At 40.2% G+C, this 26,211-nt stretch overlaps 1 protein-coding gene across 3 annotated transcripts in view; it reads right to left on the reverse strand.

The window, feature by feature from the left end:
• stxbp5a (syntaxin binding protein 5a (tomosyn)) overlaps window positions 1-26,211 on the reverse strand; it is a 99,869-nt gene that overhangs the window by 19,810 nt on the left and 53,848 nt on the right. For all 3 annotated transcript variants that reach the window (XM_042391156.1, XM_042391157.1, XM_042391155.1), the window contains 7 exons: window positions 26,028-26,162; window positions 19,135-19,198; window positions 17,708-17,791; window positions 7,298-7,421; window positions 3,983-4,061; window positions 2,658-2,812; window positions 262-334 (listed from right to left, as the gene is read on the reverse strand). In XM_042391156.1, the coding sequence (XP_042247090.1) occupies window positions 262-334; window positions 2,658-2,812; window positions 3,983-4,061; window positions 7,298-7,421; window positions 17,708-17,791; window positions 19,135-19,198; window positions 26,028-26,162 (714 nt within the window). The remainder of the gene's footprint in view (window positions 1-261; window positions 335-2,657; window positions 2,813-3,982; window positions 4,062-7,297; window positions 7,422-17,707; window positions 17,792-19,134; window positions 19,199-26,027; window positions 26,163-26,211) is intronic.

Genomic DNA, 26,211 nt, shown 5'->3' on the forward strand with positions numbered 1-26,211 from the left:
CAAAGTCACTCTTAATGACAGTACATTAGTCTGTCTGCCCAGCATCAGTACATTAGTCTCATTCAGTACTGTACTGCACGGTTGCTTCAAGCTGGCGGCCAAATCGGGATCCAATAAATGCTAAACATCTACAGAGAGATTTATGAAAGTAAGTTGTTATCATGATATAACGGGCCATATATAATAAAGATAATGAGCAATAACAGGTCGACTGAGAGAGTCAAGATGATGAAGAGTTATTTCATAAAGAGTCAGACTCACCCATTTTGTGCAAGGTCGATCACCACTAAATCCTTTTCTAGAAGGACCACCACAGCGTAAGGTTCCTGAAAATCTGCACAGTGAAACAAAACAAGACAAGCCATTCATCACACCGCGCTTTATAGTAAGTCCTGTAATTCCTTGAGAGTGAGAGAGAACTCCCCCCCGAAATCTGCAAACCACAGGGGAAGAATTCCTCAGACTTTATATGGCAAATGTTATTATCATATCTGTGCCCTGAAGACGTGAGGGCAGGAAAGCTTAATGCTTCAAATTTATTAATCTATGTGATTTATATCTGTGGGGGATATTTCCCTGGTTAAATATTTGTATCAATCTGATTTGGGAGTAAAAATTCATATTCCACCTTAAGATGAGTCTCTGTTATAATGGATTTCAAACCACTGTAATGAATTAATTGATAAAAATGAATACACTGATTCCATTAACAGACATATACATATTAACACAGCCAGCAAAACAGAACTGAGAGAAATGTTCATAATACAAACAGAACATAAAGATCATTAGAATATGTTTTCAGTGAAAGTATGCAAAGCCACACAGCTTCCTACTGTCGGCCACTTAACCAGAGCAGCTGCGGGTTAAACGCTTCACTAAAGGGCACCTTCACCAATTTATGGGAAAGGAAAGAAATACAAATCCGCTTTTCTGACCTTAAAATCGCCTGCTGCCTGGGTCCACTGCAGTAATAAAGCACAGACTTTTAAATTATGTATAGAGAGCAGCTACAGTTCCTCTTTTCATTTGGATGCCTCATTTGGAAATAACATCACACACCATACAGACAGTATGTCCATAAGTGTGTGTTTGTGTGTGTGTGTGTGTGTGTGTGTACTCAAACCAGTGTTTGGAGAAGAATCTGTTGTTTAGAGCAGCAGGTCAAAGGCCGTCACAGTATGCCAAGGCTGAAATACTTTGAAAACTGTTGTCACTACATCTTTCACTGTCCTTCTCTTTTTATTTCCCTGGCACTGGTCTACAAATGATTCACATCCTGTTGTGAATTGTTATGTAAGTCCAGCTCTCTGTATCCATCCTGTCTGTTCGTTTCTGCATTTGGGAGATGGAAATAACAACAGCATTTATGGCCAGCCTGACTGCTAATTTACCTAAAGATACAAACCGATAAATCAACTAAAAAAAGTCAAAAAAAAAATCTTTTATATGATAAAGAGAAAGTTTGTCCACATTGTAAATAAGGATGTGAAAGGCGAATAAGTAATGACGTAAGTTTAAAATAGAAACACATTGGGTGAGTACCTCAGCTTTAATTTGGCTAACAAGGCAGGAGATCTAGCATCTTATTAGATAAATTCTTAACAGTTACTACTTACTTGTTTTTTCCAAAGCTTTATCTTGTTGCCTTTCTCAACAGATGCTCTGTACTGAGCATCTGCTGAGAAAGGAAATGAGATGTAGTTGAAAGCTTCAGAAAAGCCAAGCAAGTGGACCCTGTGATGAGATTTTTTTTTTTGTCAAACTGTGACTTCCAAGTGGTCAAAAAAGCTTTTGATCAAATTTAGTTTGCTCTGAGTGACATTGTATTTCTTTTTATGAGTTTTACTTCACCTTTTAATCTTGACTGCATATTGTATCTCTCTGCTAGTTTTTCTTCATGTACTTGTATGTGTTTAATACTTTGTCTGACATTTTTTCACATTCATTGGTGTGCGAATTGCATTTATGCACATTGCATCATCTGCTGCAACATCATCATGAATTATCAAACTCGTCTACACACTAAGCATGAACACACACACACACATCAGCCAGACATGCATTGTGTAATCCAAAGACCCAGGAATGTCCATTACCAGATGAAATCAGCGGGTAGTGACATCAGGTTGCTTGTGACATAATGAAGTCACCATTATTACACAACTCACTAATCCTTCCTGTAGCTGTATACTCTATGTGCCAGATAACGCTGCACCAGAGTTTACATACTGGATTACATATCATTCAGCCCCACTCCGACTTGTTTTAGCTGTTGACTCCTCAATACAGGATATATAACAATAATTTAATTTAGATGGAAGGCTATTGTGTACAAAGAGATGAAATGAAAATGTAATATTCTGTGTGTCGGATAATGAAAGTGGAATAGGATCCTTCCCCTTGGGAAATTTCAGATTTATTACAGCAACACACTAACACAGGGGCAAGCCGTCCGACATAATTAAAAAACATAAAGGTGTTTGTGAATTTGTGTGTATGTGTGAGCCTAATGCATTCTCAGACAGGAGGATGAGATTACAAATCAGCACTCAGACAGACACACACACACACACACACACACACACACACACACACACACACACACTCTAAACAAGTGTGTGCACAGCCACAACAAAACACACATCCACACTCACCATTAGGGTATGGTGTCTCACAGAGTGTGAGGAAGTCTACTATAGGGTAGTCCATCTCCAGCACAGCTGTACTCTTCCCGTGCATTACCGTCAGACAAGGCCGCCGGCCCACCGTGTCGTAGGAGAGACCACCAGAAAGGATTATGAAGGGTTCCCTAGAACAACACACACACAAAAATATGCAAGGACATGAGTGGCTTTTTATATACACTCATATACTACACACCTCTTGGTCCAGCTTTATTATTGTTGTTATTGTTATTATTGTTGTTGCTGTGCTTCTCTGTGTCTCCCTCTCCTCTCTCCTCCTCCCTCTTTCTCTCTCAACTCAACCGGTCAAGGCAGATGGCCGCCCACCAAGAGCCTGGCTCTGCTTGAGGTTTCTTCCTGTTAAAAGTGAGTTTTTCCTCTCCGCTGTCACCAAGTGCTGATCATGGGGGAATGTTGGGTCTCTGTAAATTAAAGAGTACAGTCTAGACCTGCTCTATGTGAAAAGTGTCCTGAAATAACTTCTGTTGTTATTGCCCAAGACACATTTTAAAACAAAGCATGAACAGGATCTAATAAACATAAAGTAGAATTATCACCTTTCTGATAATGTCAACAAAAATTGAAAATGTATAAGCTTCGTAAAAGTAGAATTTATGGCAGAGCTGTTGTATTGGATTGCATTAGATTGGACAGGTGTTCCTAATAAAGTGCTCAGTAATTATACATATTATTGCCAAAAACAGTTTCTGATTGGCTGACAGAAGGCAGAACACCTTATTGTAGATCCGGTCAACAGCTCCACATTGGTCGTCAGTGCACATGTCTCATAGTGCAATCTAGAAACACCATTTTGGACTGACGACCAAAGATTTTACCATGTTTCTCTCACAATTGTAAACTTTCTTCTCAAACAACCCAAAATCACACAGTGTAAAAGGGCCTTTATGTGTCCTGATACACAAAAATAAGGTTAGAGTGAATAATTTTGATGAGATGAATGCTTGTGAGATGAAGGAAACTCACAAGTTATTTCAATATCAGAACACAATATATCTATTATAACCTACGCAGTAACAACATAATGGCAAGAGAGGAGGGGTTGCAAATGAGAAATAGTTGATTTTGCTGGATTGATGCAACACTGAGTTCTGGTTAGCTTCCAGTCTGAAGAACACACACATCTGTAAGTCACATTGCCTCAGCAACAGCTTTTAATCCCAGTACTGTAAATAACTTTGATGTGTCTTTTGCCTCAATTGTGTGTAAATAAGCATATTCACGTCCAAACATGTGTACGTGTGTACGTGTGTGAGACAGAGAGTGAGGGACCTTACCCATTTCTAGTGGTTTTGTACTCCACTTTGAGAATGGGTTTACAAGGCTCTGGCTTTTTCCCGTCCTTGGGCTGTTTTCCTAAAAATAGAACAAACAGAAAATTACTTTAGTTTGCGAGTTGACTCCCTCTTCAACCCCTCTCCTCCTTTTACGGTCCCCCATCTCCTGTCATCGCATTTTCTTTTCCCCCCCAGAAGATGCACTTAAAAATGCTGCTCTGAACAGTAGTCATGCAATAACAAAAGGCTATTCATCAGAGAGGGAAAAGACAAATGCAGGGGCAGGGACATGCAAAGAAGGTGTGACGATCATGGATGATTTACAGAATCCATCTATCCAAACCTCAAGGGAGATCCATGTAAAGGAAATTTGCACATTCATCATATGTATGCCGACCTATTCATGTTTTGTAACAGAATGCAGAGAGCATGGCTGAATATATCTAGAATGTTTTTGAAGAGCCTGAAGGCAGGTTATACAAGGCAGGTCTGTATAATAAAGAACTACTTTTAATAACTACATCTAAATAACAGATATCTAAAAAAAGACAATTAAAGGAGGACTTATAAGCCTTACTTAAACCTGTCAAAGGAATTTGCATAATAGCCCATTAAATACCAAACTAATTATGCATGTGGCAGTGGGAGAAACAACTAATTAAAAAGCCTGTGTGGTGAAATCCTTTCTGCAATCCCCTATACACAAAACCAGCTTGAGAAACTGGTTAGATGTTTTTTCCTTTTATTTAATTTCTTTCTTTGTTCCTCTTTCTGACTTTCTTGCTTTCTCTGTCCATTTGTCGCACTCACACACACACACTTTCTCCCAGGTCCTTCATCTGGGTGGACTGTCAAAGTGCTCTGTGGGGTGAGTAGGTGTGTGGGGAGACAGAGGAGTATGGATTAAAATACATCTTCAAAAGAGCAGACTCACTCTATGCAGGAAATAATCAGAGCACCAGCAGTAATGTATGCATATACAAAGTAAAGTAAACAGAGGCAGGACATAATTGAACTGACAATAATCCTCTGACTGAAATGAGGGAATGATGAGGGAGCCATGTAGGGAGACTCTTGAGGGATGGCTACGATAAGCACAGAGAAGGTCACGTGACAGACAGAGGTAGTTAAAGGCATTTGTACAGTATGTGGATAGTAAAAGTTGCAGTGTAAAAAAAACAAAGTGACAGGACCAAGCAGAATCAATGGCCCTGTTCACACCTGGCATTAAAATGCGTCTTGAGTGATCCGATCACAAGTGGACAGCTCTAAGTACAGGTCTGAATGCAGCCAAGATGCATTGAGGACACAAGTAAGAGGTAGAGTGGGTCGTCTACAAATTGGAAGACCGGTGGTTCGATCCCTGGCAACTGCTTCCATCGGCGTATGAATGTGTGTGAATGGGTGAATGTTGACATGTATTGTAAAGCGCTTTGAGTTATCTGATCGCTCAGACCACATTTGGAGGTGGTCTAGGCCGTGTATGGCCACATTGTTTTAGCAGTGTATACCGAATGTGTCCTGGGCCAACTGATGTCCTCTGCATAAGCGGAAGTGCATACTCATTAGTGTGAACGGTATCATATTAAAGTGCGAAACAACAAGGGGCGACTGGAGCAGAGAGTATGAAGTTAGCAGTATAGCTGTGAACGTAGCAGTGCAATGTGTTTACAGTTTAAGCTGTATGTGGCAGTGAATAAATGCTAAACTCCTCAAGACTCAAGTCAAGTTCCTGTGTCTTGCTTGCCACCTGCTGATTAACTTGAAGGGGGTTAGCCCTGAAGTTAGCATTAATGGATAAGCCTAACCTGACCAGGCTCACTTAAGGTGGACTGACCTATTCTCATTTGAGTGACGATCTCAGCCATGCCTAATGGAGAAATGTCTGGCTGCTGAGTGTCTCCTGAGTTTTGCTCTCTTCTGCACCGTATTTGGTCTTACCAAACAGAAATGATGTATTTGTTTATTTGCATATAGAGCAGGGAAGTGAGATCCGATCACAAGTGGTCACTTGAGACACATGTGGAGACGCATTCTAATGGCAGGTGTGAACTGACTGAACTACTTAGAGCTGTCCACTTGTGATCAGACGCATTAATGCCAGGTGTGAACAGGGCCAATGAAGAAGTGGACAACACATCTGTTATTGTTAATCAATGTAAGTATAGTTAATTTAAATCAGCAGTCTTTGCTTTTTATGTAATAACCTCTGGAAATGATTGCTATCTCACATAAACTTTATCCTCTGCAAGTATTTGTATAATATATGAAAATCAACTCAGTCACTTAGACCAGTTGTGACTCCTAAATACAAAAAAATGTCTACTTGTAACCCCTTACGAATAGTGATTTTTCTGTCTTAGACTGTTTAATCTACATCATTTTTAGACGCCTGAAGAGATGAACTCAAACAATATTTCATAAGAAAAAAGCTTTTAGAGAAAACTATCAAATATAAATAGTTTTTTCATATTTCCTACCTCAGGAAATACCACTTATTTTTACTAGACTTTATTATCTCAGAATACTACTACAAATATTCAAACTGTTGTGGCTCCACCAATTTTACAAATCGAGTTCAGTCTACTAGTCAGTAAGGGTGCTGCTCAGCCTGTAGAAACAGTTGTACAGTGTAATGTCTTCTGCAGCTCTAGAGGGAGCTTTTCCAAAGTCTGAAAAAAATAAACCTGATAATGTCATCTGGGTTATTTTGGCTTTGGCTTGCAAAGTACAGGCTGGCAGAAAGCTAGTGTTCTTGGGGAGTGGAGTTTGAAAGACGTGGGCATTTACCAGGCATGGAGAGTCTAACAAAAGATGCTACTGAGTTGCATTATCGGAAACGTAGGATAGAGTTTTTTTAGGGGCTTCACTTAATAGCGACTAATGGTCTGGGTCCAAAAGTCTGAGACCACTTTCAGCAAAGCGGTCTCAGACTCAGACCAATAGGTGTCACAATATAATTCTGTGTTTTATTTATTTTATTAATTTAGCTTTTAAGGCATATAAATGGTGCACAGCACTGGACAACAAGGTCAAATTGATTACTATTCTCTGTGTTGAGTGATTAAAATGTTCATGGATAGGAAAAAGATCAAGTATAAGACTGTGAAGTGTAAAATCATGGTTAAGACTTTGTATCAATTGAGATTAGAGCCTCATTGTCTTCACAATACAATACAATATGCTTGGATTATGTTAGTATATCAGTTGGTGCCATAGGTTAGGGTTGAAGGAATAAGCAGCCCACCCAAGTACTGTAAAGTGAGATCAACATGCACATGCTGTGTGTAAGAGTGTGTCTCCACCTCTCCTTACCGTGTGGGGTGATTGTCTGTATGGGCTTGCCCTGGCCTCTGACGTTCCATATGGTCAGAGTTCCGTCTGAGTGACTGCAAATGAACTGCTTGCCCTCGTGATGCCAGGCAACTGAGTGGATCGCCTAGGAAACAACAGGAGGAGGGGGGTCAGCGGTTCAGCAGGATGAAACATCATGTGCCACTATGTTCCTCACGCTACAAGTTTGTTGCATTGCCGTAGCCATACGGTACACAATGTTCATATGTGGGTTAAACACCCTAGACTTTGGATTATATACTATTGCACAGATGGTGAAAGTGAGATAAAAGGATCTGGTCTCTGACTTCAGAGCATTTCCGGTAGCATAAATGAATATATTAGAAGAAGCCTTTTTATGAGCCATTTGCTGATTGTGGAGAGAAGCAGGAATGGATAGGTCATTTTATTCAGAAATGCCAAGAGGAAGATTTTATTAGCATAGTTATGAATTTAAAATACTATTTCATAAAGATACATTCCCTGGGAAATGTCCTCAGCATTCAATATAACTGTACCACAGTTGAAATGGTGCATTTAGGTTAATCTAGTGTCATTTGGAGCCATGGATTTAAGATACTTGTTATGATTTAAGGTAAAAGTAAAAGCATTTAGTTAGGCAGAAAATAGAGTGGGAAAGAGAGAATATCATAGGAAGCACAATTTAAAGATTGAGGTTGAGAGTTGTGAATAGTGTGCATTAAATAAGTAAGTGTGGGAGTTCAGAAACAATTGCAAGATTAAAAAAGGAAATAAAAGTAATCACAGTTCCAATATGTACAGTGTTTACTGGAAAAGTCAGCAATAAAAGGGGGAAGTTTAAGAGGCAACCTTTGAGTCAGGGCTGCAAAATCAAGACAAAAGCATAGGTGAAAAAAAAACAAAGAACCAAATGCAGAGATTGACACAGAGACAAGCAAAGAAAGATAGACAAGAGCTGGAGAGACGGTGCCCTCTCTGCCCTCTCATCGTCCCTGTCATCTGAACAGTTTTGTTGCCGTTGGAAGCCGGGCTCATGATGATTTATCATCTGACAAGCAATCATTGAAAACACAATCATGACCAAAGTATGCCAGTAAAGGGCAACCTTGCTTATTGATGCCCTTTTCATAACTCATAATTAAACCTGCGCGAACGTTTTGACATTAAGTAAATATGATGACGTGCGCCGAATCTGCGTGAAGCTCACAGCAGCTTCCAAAGCAGTTTTACAGGGTTTGTCACATGAATTTTTACACGCGTGCACGTGGCCTTTTCTTATCAGAATACCTGCAGGATCAGTAATATCTCCCACCACGAGCCCAGAGCTTTGTCGTAGGGGGAAAAAAGACACATTTCAGAGACACATTCTCTTTTGCCATTTTAGCTAAAGCTCTACTTAATGTTTCGGTGTGAACTCACCACCGGTCATCCATTATCACCTTGTCTCGCAAATGCTGCACTTTGTCTCACGTCGCTCATCTGAAATGAATGATTACCTTGCTGTCGATGTGAGTACACGTTCGGGTTAAGTCAATCTCCTCCAATTGCAACTGCCATTTATTTATGTGTATATCAATTTTGCTTTCAGTGTGCCATTAATCATAAATTGTGCTGCGTGTCAGGTTCACCGAAGAGTTTTTCTGAAAATCCGCTAAATGAGATGGCTCCATTGTCGGCTTGTGCGTTGTATGACACATGAGATATACCCATCTAATGTTATCTGTCCCAAAATAAATTTTATCATGCTTATTTGTTCTGAGGGGCAATGAACCTCCTCTATTGCCTGCTGGGGAAGTATTCTTCATATTGTCTTGCATGGCCAGACCTCAAACTCACAAGGTTCAACTTAATAGAGAATATGTTTGCATGCACAAAAAATAATGAGAGCTTCCTGAGGTGAATGCTTTCAGAATGACAGCCTTAAGGATTTTTCAGAGGTCTCATTATCCTGCATTTCATTGGGATTTCCTCCAGGTCACTGTGGGCTTGATGAGACCAGGGGTCTGGTTATGTGACATCATGCCGTATAGACACACAGACTCACTTATTTCATTATCCTCTTAGTGACTCATTCCCTTCCACTCCCGCAACGACACACAAACTAAACATGACTTCAGCTCTGAACCTGCAGTATCTCACTCCATTTTTACAAGTTTTTCTTTGGTTATGGAGTTTCTTGATTTCCTGTTTTCTTGGAAGTAATTACAGGCACGATGAGTAACCACTTAGATGTCCTATTTAAGACGATGCCGGATGTGTGTCCTTGTAGGCAAAGTAGCAGGGATGGTGGGATGCAGAAGCCCAGAAGGAGAGAGAGGTTGTCAAGGATTTGCTGCCAGAAGTGATTCACCGGTGTGCAGTGCCAGGTGGTGTGGATGTAGTTCAGATTCTGTGAAAATTTTAACCATACTATGCCCAAGAAACATAATTTAATCATATTATACTGTATGATTTATATGTCATATGGAAAATAGTCATGCAGACTTAGGTCCAGACATCAGTATATTGAAATTTAACGCTCATAGTTAGATAATATCATGTACATTTTAAAACGAAAGTCATATTGAAGATATTTTAATGAATTCTGATACTAGTGAAGGAGGGTATAAGTTGTTGACTGTGGCCTAGATAGAGGATTTGAGGAGCATATACTCAATACAATGCTAAACACTAAAACTTCTCACAATTTTTATGAGAATAAAGCCCTCATTCACCCATCGTAAATGCCCTGACAGTGATAGACTGAGTTATAGAACTCTATCAGTGCATTGTTGGCCGTGACAGTCCCAATAGGCAACAATGCGCTGTGCTTAATTGGAAAATGAGTAGGGTAATTGAAACACATGGTACTCATCATATCAAACAATACCAATTAAAAAGAAAATTTCATGATTCATTACATTAGGTCAGTTTTCACAGATTGGTCTTTGGGGGATTGGGGGGATGAGAGAATTCAGTCAACATTTATTAGAGTCACACACACACACAAGGAAATGTGTCCCCACACATAGGCACGCACACACACACACACACACGCTAAGACAAAGACAAAAACAAACACACAAAATGAGATCGGTGAAGAAAAATAGACGTACACATAAGCATGCATATCATAGACGTAATTAGAATAGCTTCTGCCAGCATTGTGTCATACTGGGACACAAAGACAGCTTAGCCCTGAAGTGCCACACACACACATACACACACACAGAGGCTCGCACAGCAATGGTAATTCAGTTCAAGTAGAAAAACATTCAACCAAAAAAGGCTTAATCTAAAAAACAAGCATTTGGGGGCAAGTATGTCAACAGTGATTTCCATAGAGCAATCCCTTTTTGCTTTCGGAACATGAAATCCATTTTGTTTCTGTTCTGTTATATAAGCCCTGAAAGAAACAAGCTCCTGTGAGCTTCTATTTACCAATTAAGATGTCTTCTGTATCAAAAAATATGATGCGCCATCATAGATTTTGAGTGGCGTAAGAAAAAAAGGCAATGTTACTCATTGTACTCAAAGTATAAAAGTGGAAATTTTGACACATTGATGAAGAGTCAAGGGGATCCTGAAAGTCATTAACCCTTTATTCTGTCTAAAGTAAAACTTTGATTATTTGTGATCATTGGACTCTTGGGATGAAGCTAGACATAAACTTTTCAAAGATTCATTTTTGGACTTTCAGTCTGCTTTGATGGCAGGCAAATCAACACAGTATACAACAGGCTTAAACTGTATACTGGATTACTTTTAGGAAAAAGGCTTTATTCTTTTTAAATAACCACAATCACTGAAGATGAGAGTCTAATCTATCAATACATTTATTTCATGTTCTTATGTAATTTTTAACAGCAGTCTAATGTTTTATATTGTGCTAGCATCCAAGGGACATAAGAAAAGGCAGTAAACAGTTTAGATTCATCCTCTTGAAATCACTAATGTCTGTACCAAATTTGATTGCAAACCATCCAGACCAAAGTGTTGGATCTACAGAGTTAAGTCTCCAGCTTTACAAATCAGATACAACAAACCCACCCCATCAACATTTTTGTTGGGAATGACGTTACAAAAATACATTGATCAACAAATGTTGAATGTCAGACCTAACAGACCCCCCCTCACCACCACCACCACCATCCCCCCTCCATTTTTTTTTTTTTTTAACAAGGATTCTTGAAACAACATTAGTTTTATGAGGAGTAAAAGCCCCACAGAGACTGACCATCATATAAAGAATGATATTCTATCCTCTAATGGATATTGCACCAGACTTGCCAAATGACCCATCAGCTATGAATAGTTACATTATCTGTCTGTATTTTCAACAGGTCTTAAGTGAGAAAGAGAATACTTCCTAATGAAGGACTAGGTAGACAGATAGACTTTGCCAATAATATGTAGCATTTGCTTTTAATCTTCTTAGACGACCAGATGGGAGGGATTTACTGCATGAGGAAATATCAAATGGAGTCAACTGAGCTATCCGTCAAAAAGAATATCACAGGAACTTTCTGATGGTCTTATCTTTCTGGTGATGCATTAAAATGCATTGTCTTTTTTTGGAGAATCTCACCATCAGGAACTAAGTTTCAAAAAGTGCTAATAATTTGTTATCAACTTTTTGGTTTAAGTCTGAAAATGCTGTCAAGGTGTTTATTATATGAATTCTGATGTTAAAATATGTTAAAATAAATTCATCCACAGCCGCAGCAGTAACAAATCTTTTTTAACTAATTGGAAATTAAGTAATTAATGCTTTGTGGTTTCTGGAATTAGTTTGCTCTTTTTACTGTGTTGGCTTTCAATAATAGCTTGCAGAATTGCGGTATGCCTACGGACAAATAGAAGCAAATGTTGTACCCCGCAGTTTATTATGTTTTGGTGCAGATTCCCTGTTAAAATACACACTATGTCACAGTCTGGGGCATGCTTGTGCACGCTTTTTCTGCACAAACGCCTCTTTGTATAATGACATGGAAACAGATTCTTAGTTGTCACAGATGTGATCTTTGCAGCTGTACAGCACTTCACACTAGAGGTTACCACCAATTTCTGCATCCTCAATTGAGTTACTGGGCCTCGCAGCACAAACTGCTGGTCCCTTTACATGATTTGATAGAGAGAACATGACACAAAGACATGGCAGAAGGACAGTCAAGGAGAGATCACACAGAGAGAGATAGAGAGAAACAGGGAGAAGGCAAAGTGAGTAAAAGTGGAACCGAATTATCAAACTCAAAATTATATAAAAAGAAAAAGAGAAATAGTCAGGCCATAAAGAGAGGAAATAAAGAAAACATTACAGGAAAACAATGTGGAAATAGAAAAATGCAAATGATTGAGCTGTGACAGATTAAACTGGGCGGGAACCTTGTGCTTTTTGTATAAGCAGAATATTGAATAATGAGCCATTTCGATGGTATGACACGGAAAAGCAGCGGCTACCACGAGACAAACAGGGAGGGAAGGAAGGAGGGAAGAAGAAGTCCTGATCTGGCTATGATATCAAACATTCATCAGACTGGACTCAGACTGAGGTGTTGACTCAGACGGAGGAGAGTGGAGCGGGGTCAGGGTGACGGATACTCTCTGGCTAACACTCGCTGGAAACCCATACTGCTGATCCACAGCTAATAATAGACAATCCACTGAAAGACACAAGAGTGGAAGGCGTGCTCTCTCAGCTCTTTGGGAGCTTGTAAAACCAAAAGTTTTATTGTCTCTGCTGTTTGTCTGAACTCTCCCTAAAGCTTTGTTGTTGTCTGGGAGCCAGGTTAAGTCCCACGACTTGCTGACATTTCTGAATTTTGACATCGTCCACAACTCACAAAAGCTGTCTTCATTTGAGTCAAAACAATTTCATTGCTTCCCTTGCTAGCACTTTATTTGCTGACGTTGTGTGAGAATGTTTTCAGGAATCGTTAAGAATGTGCCAAGAACACAAGAGCCAACATCACTCATAAAGGCCATTTGTCCTTTGAAATCCTAGACCACAGACTGCCTTCCGCTCGTTTAAAGATCCACAAATTTCCATCAAAACTAAAATATGCTTTAAGACGTGCCTATTCCAAAGTCCATCAAAATCCATCACTGCATGGTCTGCTGGCTTACTCTGCTGCTGAAAAAGAAGAAGAAGAGGAAAAGCTTCCTTGTTCATTTCAGTCGACAACTTTGATACTTGACAGCGAGCTTCTAGGCAAATAGTGTTTGAATGAAAGCGCGCAGCAGGAGAAGGAGCTCACAGCAGGAAGAATATAGCTTGCAATGGATTTGATAGCTGTAAAACATTATATCACCCTACAGCATTGTTTGCAGAAGCTGTACAGACATTGGATTTGCAAACATTCATGATGTCAGCAAATGACAGCAAACAATTCCAATTGTACCAACTGATCCATGCATTACGAGTGGCTTATAATTGATGTTAAATATATGGTCGATGACAGAAATTAGCTATGTAAAGTAAAACATCTATATCTGGACATCAAATTAGATCCTTGTATCCATAGCAACCATCTTGATGTTGGAAGTTCAGCCTTCACTGTCTCTGTCATCATGTCCAATGAACACAGCAAAACTTACCACATCTTTTACACCATTACCATCAATATATATAGTAAATATTTCTACAAAGTTCTTGTACACCATGAAGTCTTCAAGGATAGGTTCACGATTTTTCAAGTCTGTCTTAAAACAACAGTCAGGTGCCCAAATGAACATTGAAACATTCTTCCTGTTAAAAATCCTCTCCAGACATGTATTAAGACATATAAAGTTACTCTGCATGGAACAATAATGTGTGACTGATATGGTTTTTTATGCAAAACAAGTATAATTACCACTTTAAAATCCTTAAAATGACATCTACTCCTTCTCCCACATTAAAAACTCCAGAAGCTATGAATATGCAAATATATTCATGGAGGCGCGCAGCAGTGCAGCAGCTTCTCTGGCTCCTGGTTATGGTACAAAGAGTGTTATAGGGACTCCTGTCTTAATGTGAGCAAGTGTGCAGATAACATGACCAGTGCAACTAGTCTAAGAAGGTACTGCCCAACCAAACTTCTGAATATTATCAACAACTCGCTCGTATCACTTCTACCAAAGCTTAGAGCGGTGCTCAACAGACACAATGCCCTGCGACAGTGGACGGACATAGCAAGCTACAATGGCTCAGAGGCAAGAGGAAGCGTTGCACATGCAAACAGAAGAGGGGATAGCGGGCCGGTCTGTTAGCCAAGCTAAAAGCTAATGCAACCAGGTTAGCCATTCCAACGCTCTTTCTAGTCAACGTTCCCTCAATGGATAACAAAATGGATCCCCTCCTATTGCACTTTCAATGCAAGTGATGGAGGACAAAATCCACAGTCCATCTTTTGTGCAAAAATGTACTTGAATGTTTATCTGAAGCTTATATGAAGCTCCAGCCCTCCAAATTTGTCTAATCAAGTGAATATCTTCCAAAGTTAGTCCTTTTAGTACCAAACCAACCAATGATGAATCATATATAATGTTTAAATACAGTTTTGCACAGAACGAGGACTGTGGATTTGTCCTCCACCATTTACATTGAAAGAATATTATGAAGGAACCTTTTAAGCAGGAGCAGGAGGAATGCTTACAGCAAACAAAACATGTTTCAACGTTCATTTGGGCACCTGACTATTGTCACAAACAAAGACAGACTTAAAAAAATATGAACCTGTCCTCTAATGATGTGTAAAACTGAGAAGTAATTAGAAATCTTGCACGCTGTAGGTAAATTGTACTCACTTTATTTAATTACGATGTTTGAGTCAATAGACCCTCGTTAGGTGAGATAAATTTCTTAAACAGCAGTGGCAGCGTTTATAAACAAGCATCACCTGGGAATAGTCCACCAATCAGGAGGCCAGAAATACCTGCACGTGGCATTTATACAAACAAAGGTCAATGAGCTCTTCCATCTGTAAACAAAACAAGTATTTACATTTACAAACACAACAAAATAAACCAAGTTTCATACATTAGAAGAAAAATTGTATAATATGTGTGCAAAATATACTGAATATGGAAAGTAGTGCCAACATTTTCATATGGAGATATGATGGCACAAATCCAAATAACAGTTTCGTTAAATATAATGAAAATGAATATGAGCTACTGTTGTGTGTGTTTTTGATTACTTCTTTCATGATCTTGATATCAACATCTCCATACCACCCACCTTTACCATCACAAAGCCCTGGTGTGCTCATCTCCTACAGCACTTTAATTAGTTTTGACTACAGCCCTGTCCACAACAGTAATATTAGAAAAGTCATGCTGCAATCATAACATTTCTCTAGTAATGCAGCACAGCAGTATGCAAAGATTTTCTTTAGTGTCCTTGAAGGCTTGACTGAGGCTAAATAAAACTTTAAAAGATATCCGACTCTGAAAACCGTTTGGATGTATTATCTGGAGGGAATAACCTCGAGACATTCCAGAAGAGAGGAAAGAACGGTTGTGTATTGCCGGCTCTTTCGCTTCGTCAGAGTAAATCATAGTGAGCCAAATGAGGAGCACAAGTCCCCCCCCACACCCCTCTCTCCTGAGACCCCGCCCACTCAGCTCCCAGTCTCTGGAGAGGTGTAACTGAAGGAGTTTGGAGAGAAGAGATGAGCTCCCATGGGAGATTCAATACTAGAGACTGTAATGCCCTAGGAGCAGCGGGAGGATATTAGCTTATCTGAGAGAAGGAGACAGAGCAAAGGCAGAGAGAGAGAGAGAGAGAGAGAGAGAGAGAGAAAGAGAAAGAGAGAGAGAGAGAGAGATACAGTACATACTGAACATACGAAATCCACTCTTTTCTGTGTCTATGTAGTCCTTGGTGACTCTTGTTATCTCAGTGTGCTTACAGCACCACAGCGCCGCCAATGAGGTGAGCACCAGCGTGAGCGTTACGATAATCTCATTATCTTAAACAGGCGGTTTGGCTCTGTGTCTAAGTACCATGGACACTGCTGCATGTCCATGTACATGTTGACTGTGCGCGTGTTTCTGTGTAAGTGAGCCCCCGGCCATTCAGTCTGCTTAAACCACAAGTACAGGTTTATGAATGAGATCTCCAATTCATAGTTATATTCAGCTCCCAATAAGACGCTAAACCGTGGACTGTGGGAGGTCAGACTGTGCTCAGATCGAGCTGAAACACAAACATTAGCGGTAAATGGGCCCACGATTTTAATCACAAACTATAGGCTGTCAGACATTTTATTACATTTATAATAGATCGTACGATTTTGCAGGTTGCAAGATTTGTTAAGAAATAAGATTTTGCATGCAAACACACAGGTAACAGACGGTGAGGTTAACTGTAATGGCTGTAGGTAATGGTAATGTATCATATGGTACAGATTTCACTTGTATACCACAGTGTAGGTTTGACATATGCTAAGTCCAGAGGGGAGCTTGGACACTCTGACACCGTGTCTCTGTTTTATTGTTACGTCTTCTTTTATTTATAGACAGACGCACACTGTTGCCTCTGGGGAAGCCAATAAAGCCACATGACTCAGTGCTTTAAAAAGGTGGACCTTTTACAAAATTAAATTGCCCTTTTTACAACCATAACATGCAAGCAAAATCACTGTGCAGCCTTGCAGCCTCACTCTGGAAACATGAACACATGGCACTCTACTGTATAAATTATGAAATTGTTAAAACATGCATTTCACAAAACGCTCTTTGTAAATGGCACTACTCGTGTGAGGAACATCTTTTCTATAGTTGTGACTGCGGCGCTAGCTGAATAGACACTATTTTCAAGTTTTCATTTAGTGAAGTCAGTCATATTTCACGTATTCATACTGGTAACAAGCAACTGTTACATTAAGTAATTATTTTGAGTTTTTTTTATTCTTCTCATAGCTGGATAATCCAGTTGGTAAATCCACTTATAGTTGGCTGTAAAACTCTACTTTCAGCTTAATCTTCATTAAATAGCATATTAAGAGACATTATTTCCCATGAAGACAGATCGGTCACCCTCTACCCTTCTGTGATGAAACAGGAAGTAGAAAGTTGAATTCCTTCCCAGTCAGCAGTCTTTTTTCGTACAATCATTAGCTTTAAAACTCAGATGAAAGAGGAGAATCACACTAGGGGTTGTGTGTCTTGTGTATGTACAGAATGTGTATGTGTGATAAACATCCACAGGCTCAACTAACAAGCCTTGCCAGCTGTAGTAAACGATCTCAAACTCTAAGTTTGCTCTAGCAATAAACTACCTAGCACACACACACACACACACACACTCATATGTACACAAACTGTACAGTTTGGTCCATGAATATGTGATTTCATTTCTTGCTTTTGTATTAAAAAGACACTCACAAGTGGGAGGAATGACTGAAAGTTGTTAGAGAAGAAAGGAAATCGGAGAGATTTGCCTACCTCATCGTAAGTGTAGCGATAGTCGGCCTTCTTTGATTTCAGATCCCACAGGACCACGATCCCAGACTCAAATCCAATTATAAGCTGGAGAGGAAGAGCGTCAGGCAGTCAGTGAGATAGGTAGGAGAGATGACAGAGAGAAGATAGAAGAGACCCCATGATGGGAGGAAAAATAAGTAATACATTTGACATTCATGTGCTGCATCAAAGGAAGTCAGGTCTAAGCAGACTACAGCAGCTCAGGGAAGACATCTGCCCACCCTGGTTCACAAGAGATGATAACAACTTTTTTTTTTTTTTTTTTTTTTTTTTTTAGAACATCTGACATGTAAGGCTGTTTAGATTATGAAATCCTTGAAATCTCTGATTGTCTTGCCTCGCTTGTAAGTTGCTTTGAATAAAAGCATCTGTCAAATGACAAAATGTAAAATGCGAATCAAATGTTTGAATTATAGAAGTCTTATTTATAGCAACAATCTCTACCTACTGCCACCACTTTCAAATTCATATAATATGGTATTTTAACTGTACAGTGAGAATGACTAATGCAACGTTCTACATCACATGTGCTAGGACAATGAGGCTATATTCAAGCACAGATTCATTTTCATGTATATACATACAGCATGTTCTGTGTTACAGAGTATAGGTGAAGTGGAATATATATCGCTGGGTGTGGTGAATAATCATTGTCTGCTCAGACAGCCACCTCACTCATCTCATACTGTCCAAACAGCTGAGCCAGGCACAGTAGTGCCAGCAAAAATGGCTCAGCCAGTGGAGAAGAGACAGCAGACCAGCTTCTCTACTGGGCTGGAGAAAAAATTAGGCTTTCATAGAGTCTACTGAACAACCAATTAAAGGCCATAGACACCAGTAAGAACAATAATATTCATCTTTAATTCAGACTGATCAAAATAGTTTACTGACATTCTTAATTGCATCAAAGGTTAATGTGTCCTGGTGTTTTACTGGTTGAAGAATGTTATATCACGCATTTCTTGCTTGCTGATGGAATCACTGAATCATCAAGTGATGTCATGCTAAAAAAGACTTCATCCTTAGTCATCTATTTTCACTGAAATGTCAAAAACCCAAGTGTCACCAAGGAACCACCACATCGCCCCTTGTGAAGTGAATATAACAAACCACTGTACAGGATTTTGATGTATGATAAGCTTTCAGATTTTGGATCTAATACTGCAACTTGAATTCCTGGATCATATCTCATCATCTCACCAATGTCTAAAACAACACGCCCCCACCGATTGCGAGCGCTCACATTTTTTAAATGCAGGATTTTTTACTGTCTGAACAACTGCTAATACTGTACATGGTTTGCTGTGTGTGATTGATATTGAGGAGAGAATGACAGAGATTGTTACTTCATGCATGTTTGTATGTGTGTGGGCTACGTTGTCCTTTACCTTTCCCTCGTCCATGGGGTTGTCACTTATGTGGACAACTGGTCCTGGGTGAGCCTTGGAGGACCTTATGAGAGACAGAAAGAGGAAGACAAAAGGAGAGAGTAAGACAAATAGAGTGTTTTTCTATTCAAGCAATGATGCAATACAGTACTCAGACATCAAACAAAGCCAAAGACATATAGTTGACTCACAATATACGCCAGTGGTGTATGGAGAGAGCATATGAGAGGTTAAGGTGGAAAGAGAATGTCTTTGAACCTGTGGGAGAGGTCCACTATGGGAGGACAGAGCTGCCAATCACTCCAAGGCTCTAAAAGGCTGTTCAAAGACATAAGCTCACTGAAGGTTGTGATGGATGGCTCTGTCAGGCCAAGCAGTCCCCAATGGCTATGTGTATGTGCACGGTGTGTGTGTGTGTGTGTGTGTATGTGAGAGCATTTGCATGTCAGCGAAAGAAGACAGCATAAAATGCTTGCCTGCCCCCTCCTCTCCCTCTCCTGTTTGTGCTTTACCCTCCAGACAGCCTTATGTCAAATCTCCTCTCCCTGTGCCACGTGGCCAGCAGATTTTACCTAACCTGCCCTGCCACAAAGAGATGATGTGGGCGGCTGAGAAGCACCAGGGAAGGTCACAGCTGAAAAAAAAGAGCGACTGTTGGAGTCTGAAACATAACCCTCGATACCAGGGAGCAAGGGCAGGGATGCCTGACAAGGAGAGGAAGAAGAAGGAGCTGCAACCAAGTGTAAGTAATGCAAAAAGGAGGCAATGAAAAGTCCTTGTTTTGGCCCAGTACTGCAGAGCTTTTAAGTGATCGTACAGTTTGACATTGAAGGACAGGGCACAGGAATGAAAATATTAAACTATAAAAACTGTCAATGTTCAAATCAAAATACATGTTTTGCATGACAACCTAAAAGCAGGGAATGAATGACTGTTTAGCCTTGCATCTCAGCATGAATCTATGAGTATAAGCAAAGGGCTGGAGAGGGGAAGCATCTACAGCAATCTGTGTGTGTGTGTGTGTGTGTATTAGAAGGTAGCAGTTAGTGGGCAGGCAGGCAGTCAGTCAGTTGTCTCTATATTTAGCCTGTTAGTGCTGGAGCCTTATTACCTAAGCTCTGCCGCAGCTGGAGCTGTTGATTTATCTAATCCCCATTCACTGCCCGTCTCTCAGCGAACAGCCGTCCACAGCAGCTCGCACATGTACACGTACACATGTATTTTCATGTCGGCACAATTAAGACACATCTTAACACCCGTACCCTTTGTAAATCCTGCACTCATAACAGACAATTACCCTCTCGCCGAATTAGAAAATGCACCCTCACCCTCCTGTCCCACATTTCCTCATTTTAGGATCTTATGCGCAAAGTTCTCTGCATCCCCCCCCCCCCCCTTGTGAGACTCCATAATAAATCTGTTTTTGTTAAAACATGTTGTCATACAGTAAATAAATCTGACATGAACATATTCACAAAGTCCGCAAATACACGTTCAGGTTTTGGAGATAAATGAATCACCATGGCAACAGAGGCAGGATGGGCAGAGTGCAGACAGGCTTCCAAAATTCCTCCATACTCCGCCATAAACACACAAAACCCTCCCACACAAACACACACAAACAACGCCTGCTTAACTACTTCAACACGCTCCTGTAACCACACATTTTTGCCTGTGTACTGCTAATGACTCTGTGTTTTGCATACAGAGTAAAAAGGGCTTCAGGGACCAGAACATTTGGGTGTGTGTGTGTGTATCAGATATACACATGCACACATATAAGTACACGTGTATCTCTGATAGTGTTTACATGTTCATTCAAATATATGCTTTATTTTTCGTGCTTACAACTGTATTTGTTTCCATACATGCTTGTTTGGGTCTGAGCATGCCATCATCCTCATTACTCGCATGAGTATCACATTCCTGTCTTGCAGCTACTGATTCAAGGTCTTTCATGTCACACACATATGACTACCAGAGTTAAACTAAATGCCCCGTGGCAAATGTAACACACGTTCGGTATGTCATAAAATCTTGAAAATCTCCACCTTAAGATCAAACAGTCATCTCTTATAAATCTTTATTGCACCAAATCCTTCTTTTTGTATCAAGTATTCCTCCCATCCAGTGATGCCTTCAGTACATTAAAGAAAATGGATCATTATTGTGCGTATGTGTTGCAGGCACACACAAAGACCTGAGCGCGCACACACACACACACCATAAAGCAATTGTGTCTGGGTGTGTAGATGACGCAGAGGGGATGTTTAAGCAATAGGAAGGGCAACACCTCATTGAATTCGAAAACAGCTCCTCGGTGCAGGCGCACCCACACGTATACACGAATACACACACACACACACACACACACACACATAATAAACAACAGCATGTGAATTCAAAAATAGGAAAGGTATGACTCCAGATATAAAAGCACAGATATGCATTCACATATACCTCTAAAAAGAGTTAATTACATACAAAGACACATACACACATAGTTAAGTCCTGATCGTCTGGTGTCACCACGGGTGACACTCTTTGAGGCAGCGGAGGTGCAGTCACCATGACAGTGTCTACGCGGCAACATGGCTTCAACAGCCTTCTTGCAGCACGCACATACCATATGTGGCCTCATGTCACCTCATCAGACTGGGTGTTAATGCATATGAGCTTCTGTAAAACTCAAATATGGAGCTAATTTGGTATCGTTCTTCAGGTAACCATACATGATGCTATGTGCGATTATGCCAGCGTGAAAAATCATATTCCAGATGACACTGCTGGCCCGGCTGTACTGATGCATGACATGCATGAACAAAATTTAAACACCAAATCATCAAATTGACCAGATCAGTAGGTTTTACATTGGAGCCCCCCTTGCTGTTGACTGAGAGCAGCATTTTCAGCTCACCCATACACAGTATCATGCTACTACAGTATTTTGCTTTGTGGTTAAGAGTTTACGGAAAGACAGCAAAAGAAACAGAGACAATCATGATACAATAACTGTTGCAGTTAAAGGAATAATTTGACATTTTGGGAAAAATTCTTCTTCCCTTTCTTGCTGAGAATTAGATGAAAAGATATGAGAGTGGTATCAATCTTCTCATCTATTATCTATCTATACACCATTCCTTTAAGAGTTTTCTCAGCTATTAACCTCTATAAACAATGCTTATAGGATTAGTTTTGTACTGAACTGAAGGAAATAGTTTGAACAAGCAACAGACTAAACTTACTAGGACTGAAGAAAAGACTAAAGCAGCACCTTATGAACAACGTACTGCGTTTACTGCAAACTACACTGTAGTGACTTTAAACCTTTGTTCTGAACTGAACGAAATGATTTGAATCAGCAAAATCACTTGTAATTTGCACCTTTAACTCCATTGGGTATTGAAAGGTCACTGTACTGGACCTCCACCTGGAGCCTGGGGGCCTGAAAGCGTTGTGGCCAGCTTTCAGGATACTGGAGGTTGCTGTGCTAGTGTACAGTACCAGCTGAGGACCTCACAGATGCATAAAAACACAGTACGCAGGAACATAAGTAAAACAATGAAATATGCAAACAAGGATTTACAATAGCTTCAGGGTCCTGAGTGGGAGAGCAGGAGAAAATGAAAGAGGACGGAACAGGAGAGGCCTCAGGCCAACATGTTCACGTGAACTATGTGTCATAGTAAGCTGTTAACATTTTACCACTCCTGTCCCACTTCTCCCTGGCTCTCTGTGCCCAGTGACCATCTAGCTGAATCAAATCAACACACATACACACACACAAAGGCTGCCAGATACAAACATATGCACACATGTAAAAACATTTTATTGCATGTAGAGTGCATACTTGCACACAAATTATCCATGATGTGAACATATACAAGACTCACATGTGGCCTTATTGCAGTAGCCTTAATGCCTGTAGCATTGGCTGAACTATAGTGCCATGTAGTTGGTAATGTGCTTGTCTATTAGTCTTTCCAGTACAGCAGCTTGGGAACAGAGGTGTGAGTCATACAGACACACAGAGCACTGGACCAGGCCAGGCCTGGGGCCACTGGCACAGCTATTGCAGCTTGTCTCCAAATAGCAGGGCCCCAGGGATGATGACCCCAGTACAGACCATATCCTTGCCTCATTACAGGGATCACAATGGAACAGAGGTGTAGTGGGCAAGACTTGAAATAAAAGTTTTATAATGCTTTCAATAACACTATACAGGTGACAATAATACTAATGTAGAATACTTAGTGTGCCATTAATGATACTGACTATGACCTGCATGTTTAACAACTCAACCAACCGCAGTGAGGGCTGCAACACTATTTTTAATCTATTATTTGTTGAGACGACAAAAATGTCAGAAAATAGTTACGAATGCCCACTAGACAGTATTTTTGCCACAGGCAAAAGTGATGTCTTGAAATAGCTTGTTTTGTCCAACCAACAGTTTTAAACCCAAATATATTAAATATAGATTGAAAACTATGAAAAAGCAGCTATTCCTCACATTTCAGAAGCTGCAACCAGCAATTATTTTAGCATTTTTGCTTGATAAATGACTTAAACCACTAATCAATGATCATAACTGTTTTTGTTTCATTTTCTGTCAAATCGTTACAGCTCTAATTGCAGTTACTCTAGATCAAGTGCTACCTTCGTCTAATGACAGCATCAAAAGTGGACAATAGGAGAGTAACTGGACAGGAAGCCTATCAATCGCACAGCTGGCAGTGAGACCCAAGGAGACAGAACAAGGAAAGAAAGAAAGAAAGAAAGAAAGAAAGACAGAAAGAAAGAAAGAAAGAAAGAAAGAAAGAAAGAAAGAAAGAAAGAAAGAAAGAAAGAAAGAAAGAAAGAAAGACTCATACACTCAAACAGATACCCAAACTGTGACAAATCTGAGAATCGATTCCTGGCTCTGCTGCCATCTTCAAGACATAGTATCCCACAGAACATCTGTGTGAGTGATTGAAGCCTGAACCAAAAGATATGAAAACCTAATTTCCTCAAACGAATCGTGCAGAGCTACAGTTTGAGGGGAAACAACAACATGTCAAAGAAAGTTTCGCAGCATAACAAAAGTGTGAAGGGTGGCAGGGCAGAATGTCATGAGAAACTATGGGAGGGTTGTTAGGTTAGTTCACCTTTGGGTGGGCTGAGTAAATGGAGGTGAGCGCAAAAGTGAAATCAGATATGGAGATGTATATTTCATGAATTAAAAATAAAATATAAACTAATAAATATCATTACTTGTGTAGATTTCGTTGTATTAGCAAATATAAATGGAAAACTTGATTTTTATCATCCTGGACTACCAACATGGTGAGTTTGCTGTAATTTGTGATGCCAAGGAGGAGATATCGTGCAAACCTGCTGTTTGCATGTGTAGTTTGAGAATGTGTGACCTTTGTTTTATGTGAAAGCAGCATAAGGTTCTATTTCTAAATCTGTTACAGATTAATCTACCTTTTAGCCACATCCTGCCACAGGTTATAGCTGACGTAGCCTAAACTAAACTAAAAAGAAGTATGATTTTGGGCGTAACAGCAGGAAACATTTCTGCCTAACTTTAAATAATGTATGTTTACTGAGTTAATATTCCCTGTGACAGCGACACATTTCTGTTTATAATCAAGCAAACATATCTACCATTCTGGAGATGTATTGACTTGTCCTAGAAAGCACTTTTTCATGACCGCATGTATGGCTATGGAATAGAGGTGATAGGTTGAAATAATGTGTGGATAGCCAGGGAATAAAAGTATTGACGTCTGGTTAAAACTGAGAAGAAGTGGTGTGAAAGCTACTGTCAGTATGAGAAGAGTGAAAACAGTTATCCAAAAGAAAAAACGGAAGTTATTACTTGTCCTTTACTCAAGAAGTACCCCGGTATCTTCCTCTCTATCTTATCATCCACATCTACCCTCTATCTCATCATTATCACACCTTACCTTCCTCTCCTGCCCTTTTTTTTCTTTAATTGGAAACCTTTTCCATCTAACTCTCTATCCTCACTTATCTGCACGACTCCTTTTCTGGATACATCTTCTGCTCTGCCCTCTGATACCTGCATTTATCCCTCTGTCACCTTTCCATTCCTCTCCTCCATCATTCTTCTTCTCTGTGTGTCCTTTTCCCCGGGCAAAAGCCCTGTCTCATCCATTCCACTACCGTCTTCTCTCTGTCATAAACTCCTCCCCTCCTCCCCTCTCCCACCACTCACTCTCGCCTTTTCTTCCCTGCAGCCCTGTCGACGAGACGAGACGTCTGTGTGTACCATACACTGATCTCGGCAGACACCTGTTCCACCCCCTGCTTCCCTCCTCCTCTTTTCCCTCTCTCTGCACACGCACACACATGGACAGAAGGGGATGAGGGGAAAGCGTGAAGCAAAACGCTCCAGTGAATAATTTAAGTCTCTACAGCAGGGAACCAAAATGGAGCCTGTCAAGCTGACAGATCCATTGAAACAGCAAAGAGACAGGTTGCTCACTACCTGGAGTCGGATAGTGTGCCTGGAAATGATAGACTGACTAATGATTCTTTCTTATCTCATTACATTAAAACTACAATAACCTTTTGAAAGGTGAAATGCTGATTACACAGCATCCCTCACCTCACTTAAGTGCTGCAAGGTGAGTCAATAGGCGCTGAGCTCTTTGTTGCAGCGCTGGCAATATGAGTTTGATTCCTACAGAGTTTAAATATTGATCAACGGATCAGTGATTCACTTTGGATAAGCACCCCACTCCATATGGCACAAAACCTATATAAGCAGCACGCTAAATCATGCAGTATATAGAAGAAGAAGAGAGCAAATGCAAAAGAACTTTCCAGGCATTAAATGTGGCAGCATCAGAGGGTGACACGTGTGCTATAACACTCACAGTTCAATGGCTTTGTTCCACATGATGACGTAGCCTGAGAGCATAAAAGACTCCACGTTGACAATGTGGATGTTCCCTCGTTCTGTGCCGATGTACAACCATTTACTCTGGAAGGGCAGGTGGCAGAAAGTTATTCTGTGAAGATAAAAAAAAAGAAAAAAAGAGGAGATGAAGGGTTAAAAGA

The sequence above is a fragment of the Thunnus maccoyii genome, chromosome 17 (assembly GCF_910596095.1).
Source record: "Thunnus maccoyii chromosome 17, fThuMac1.1, whole genome shotgun sequence".
Classification (NCBI taxonomy): domain Eukaryota; kingdom Metazoa; phylum Chordata; class Actinopteri; order Scombriformes; family Scombridae; genus Thunnus; species Thunnus maccoyii.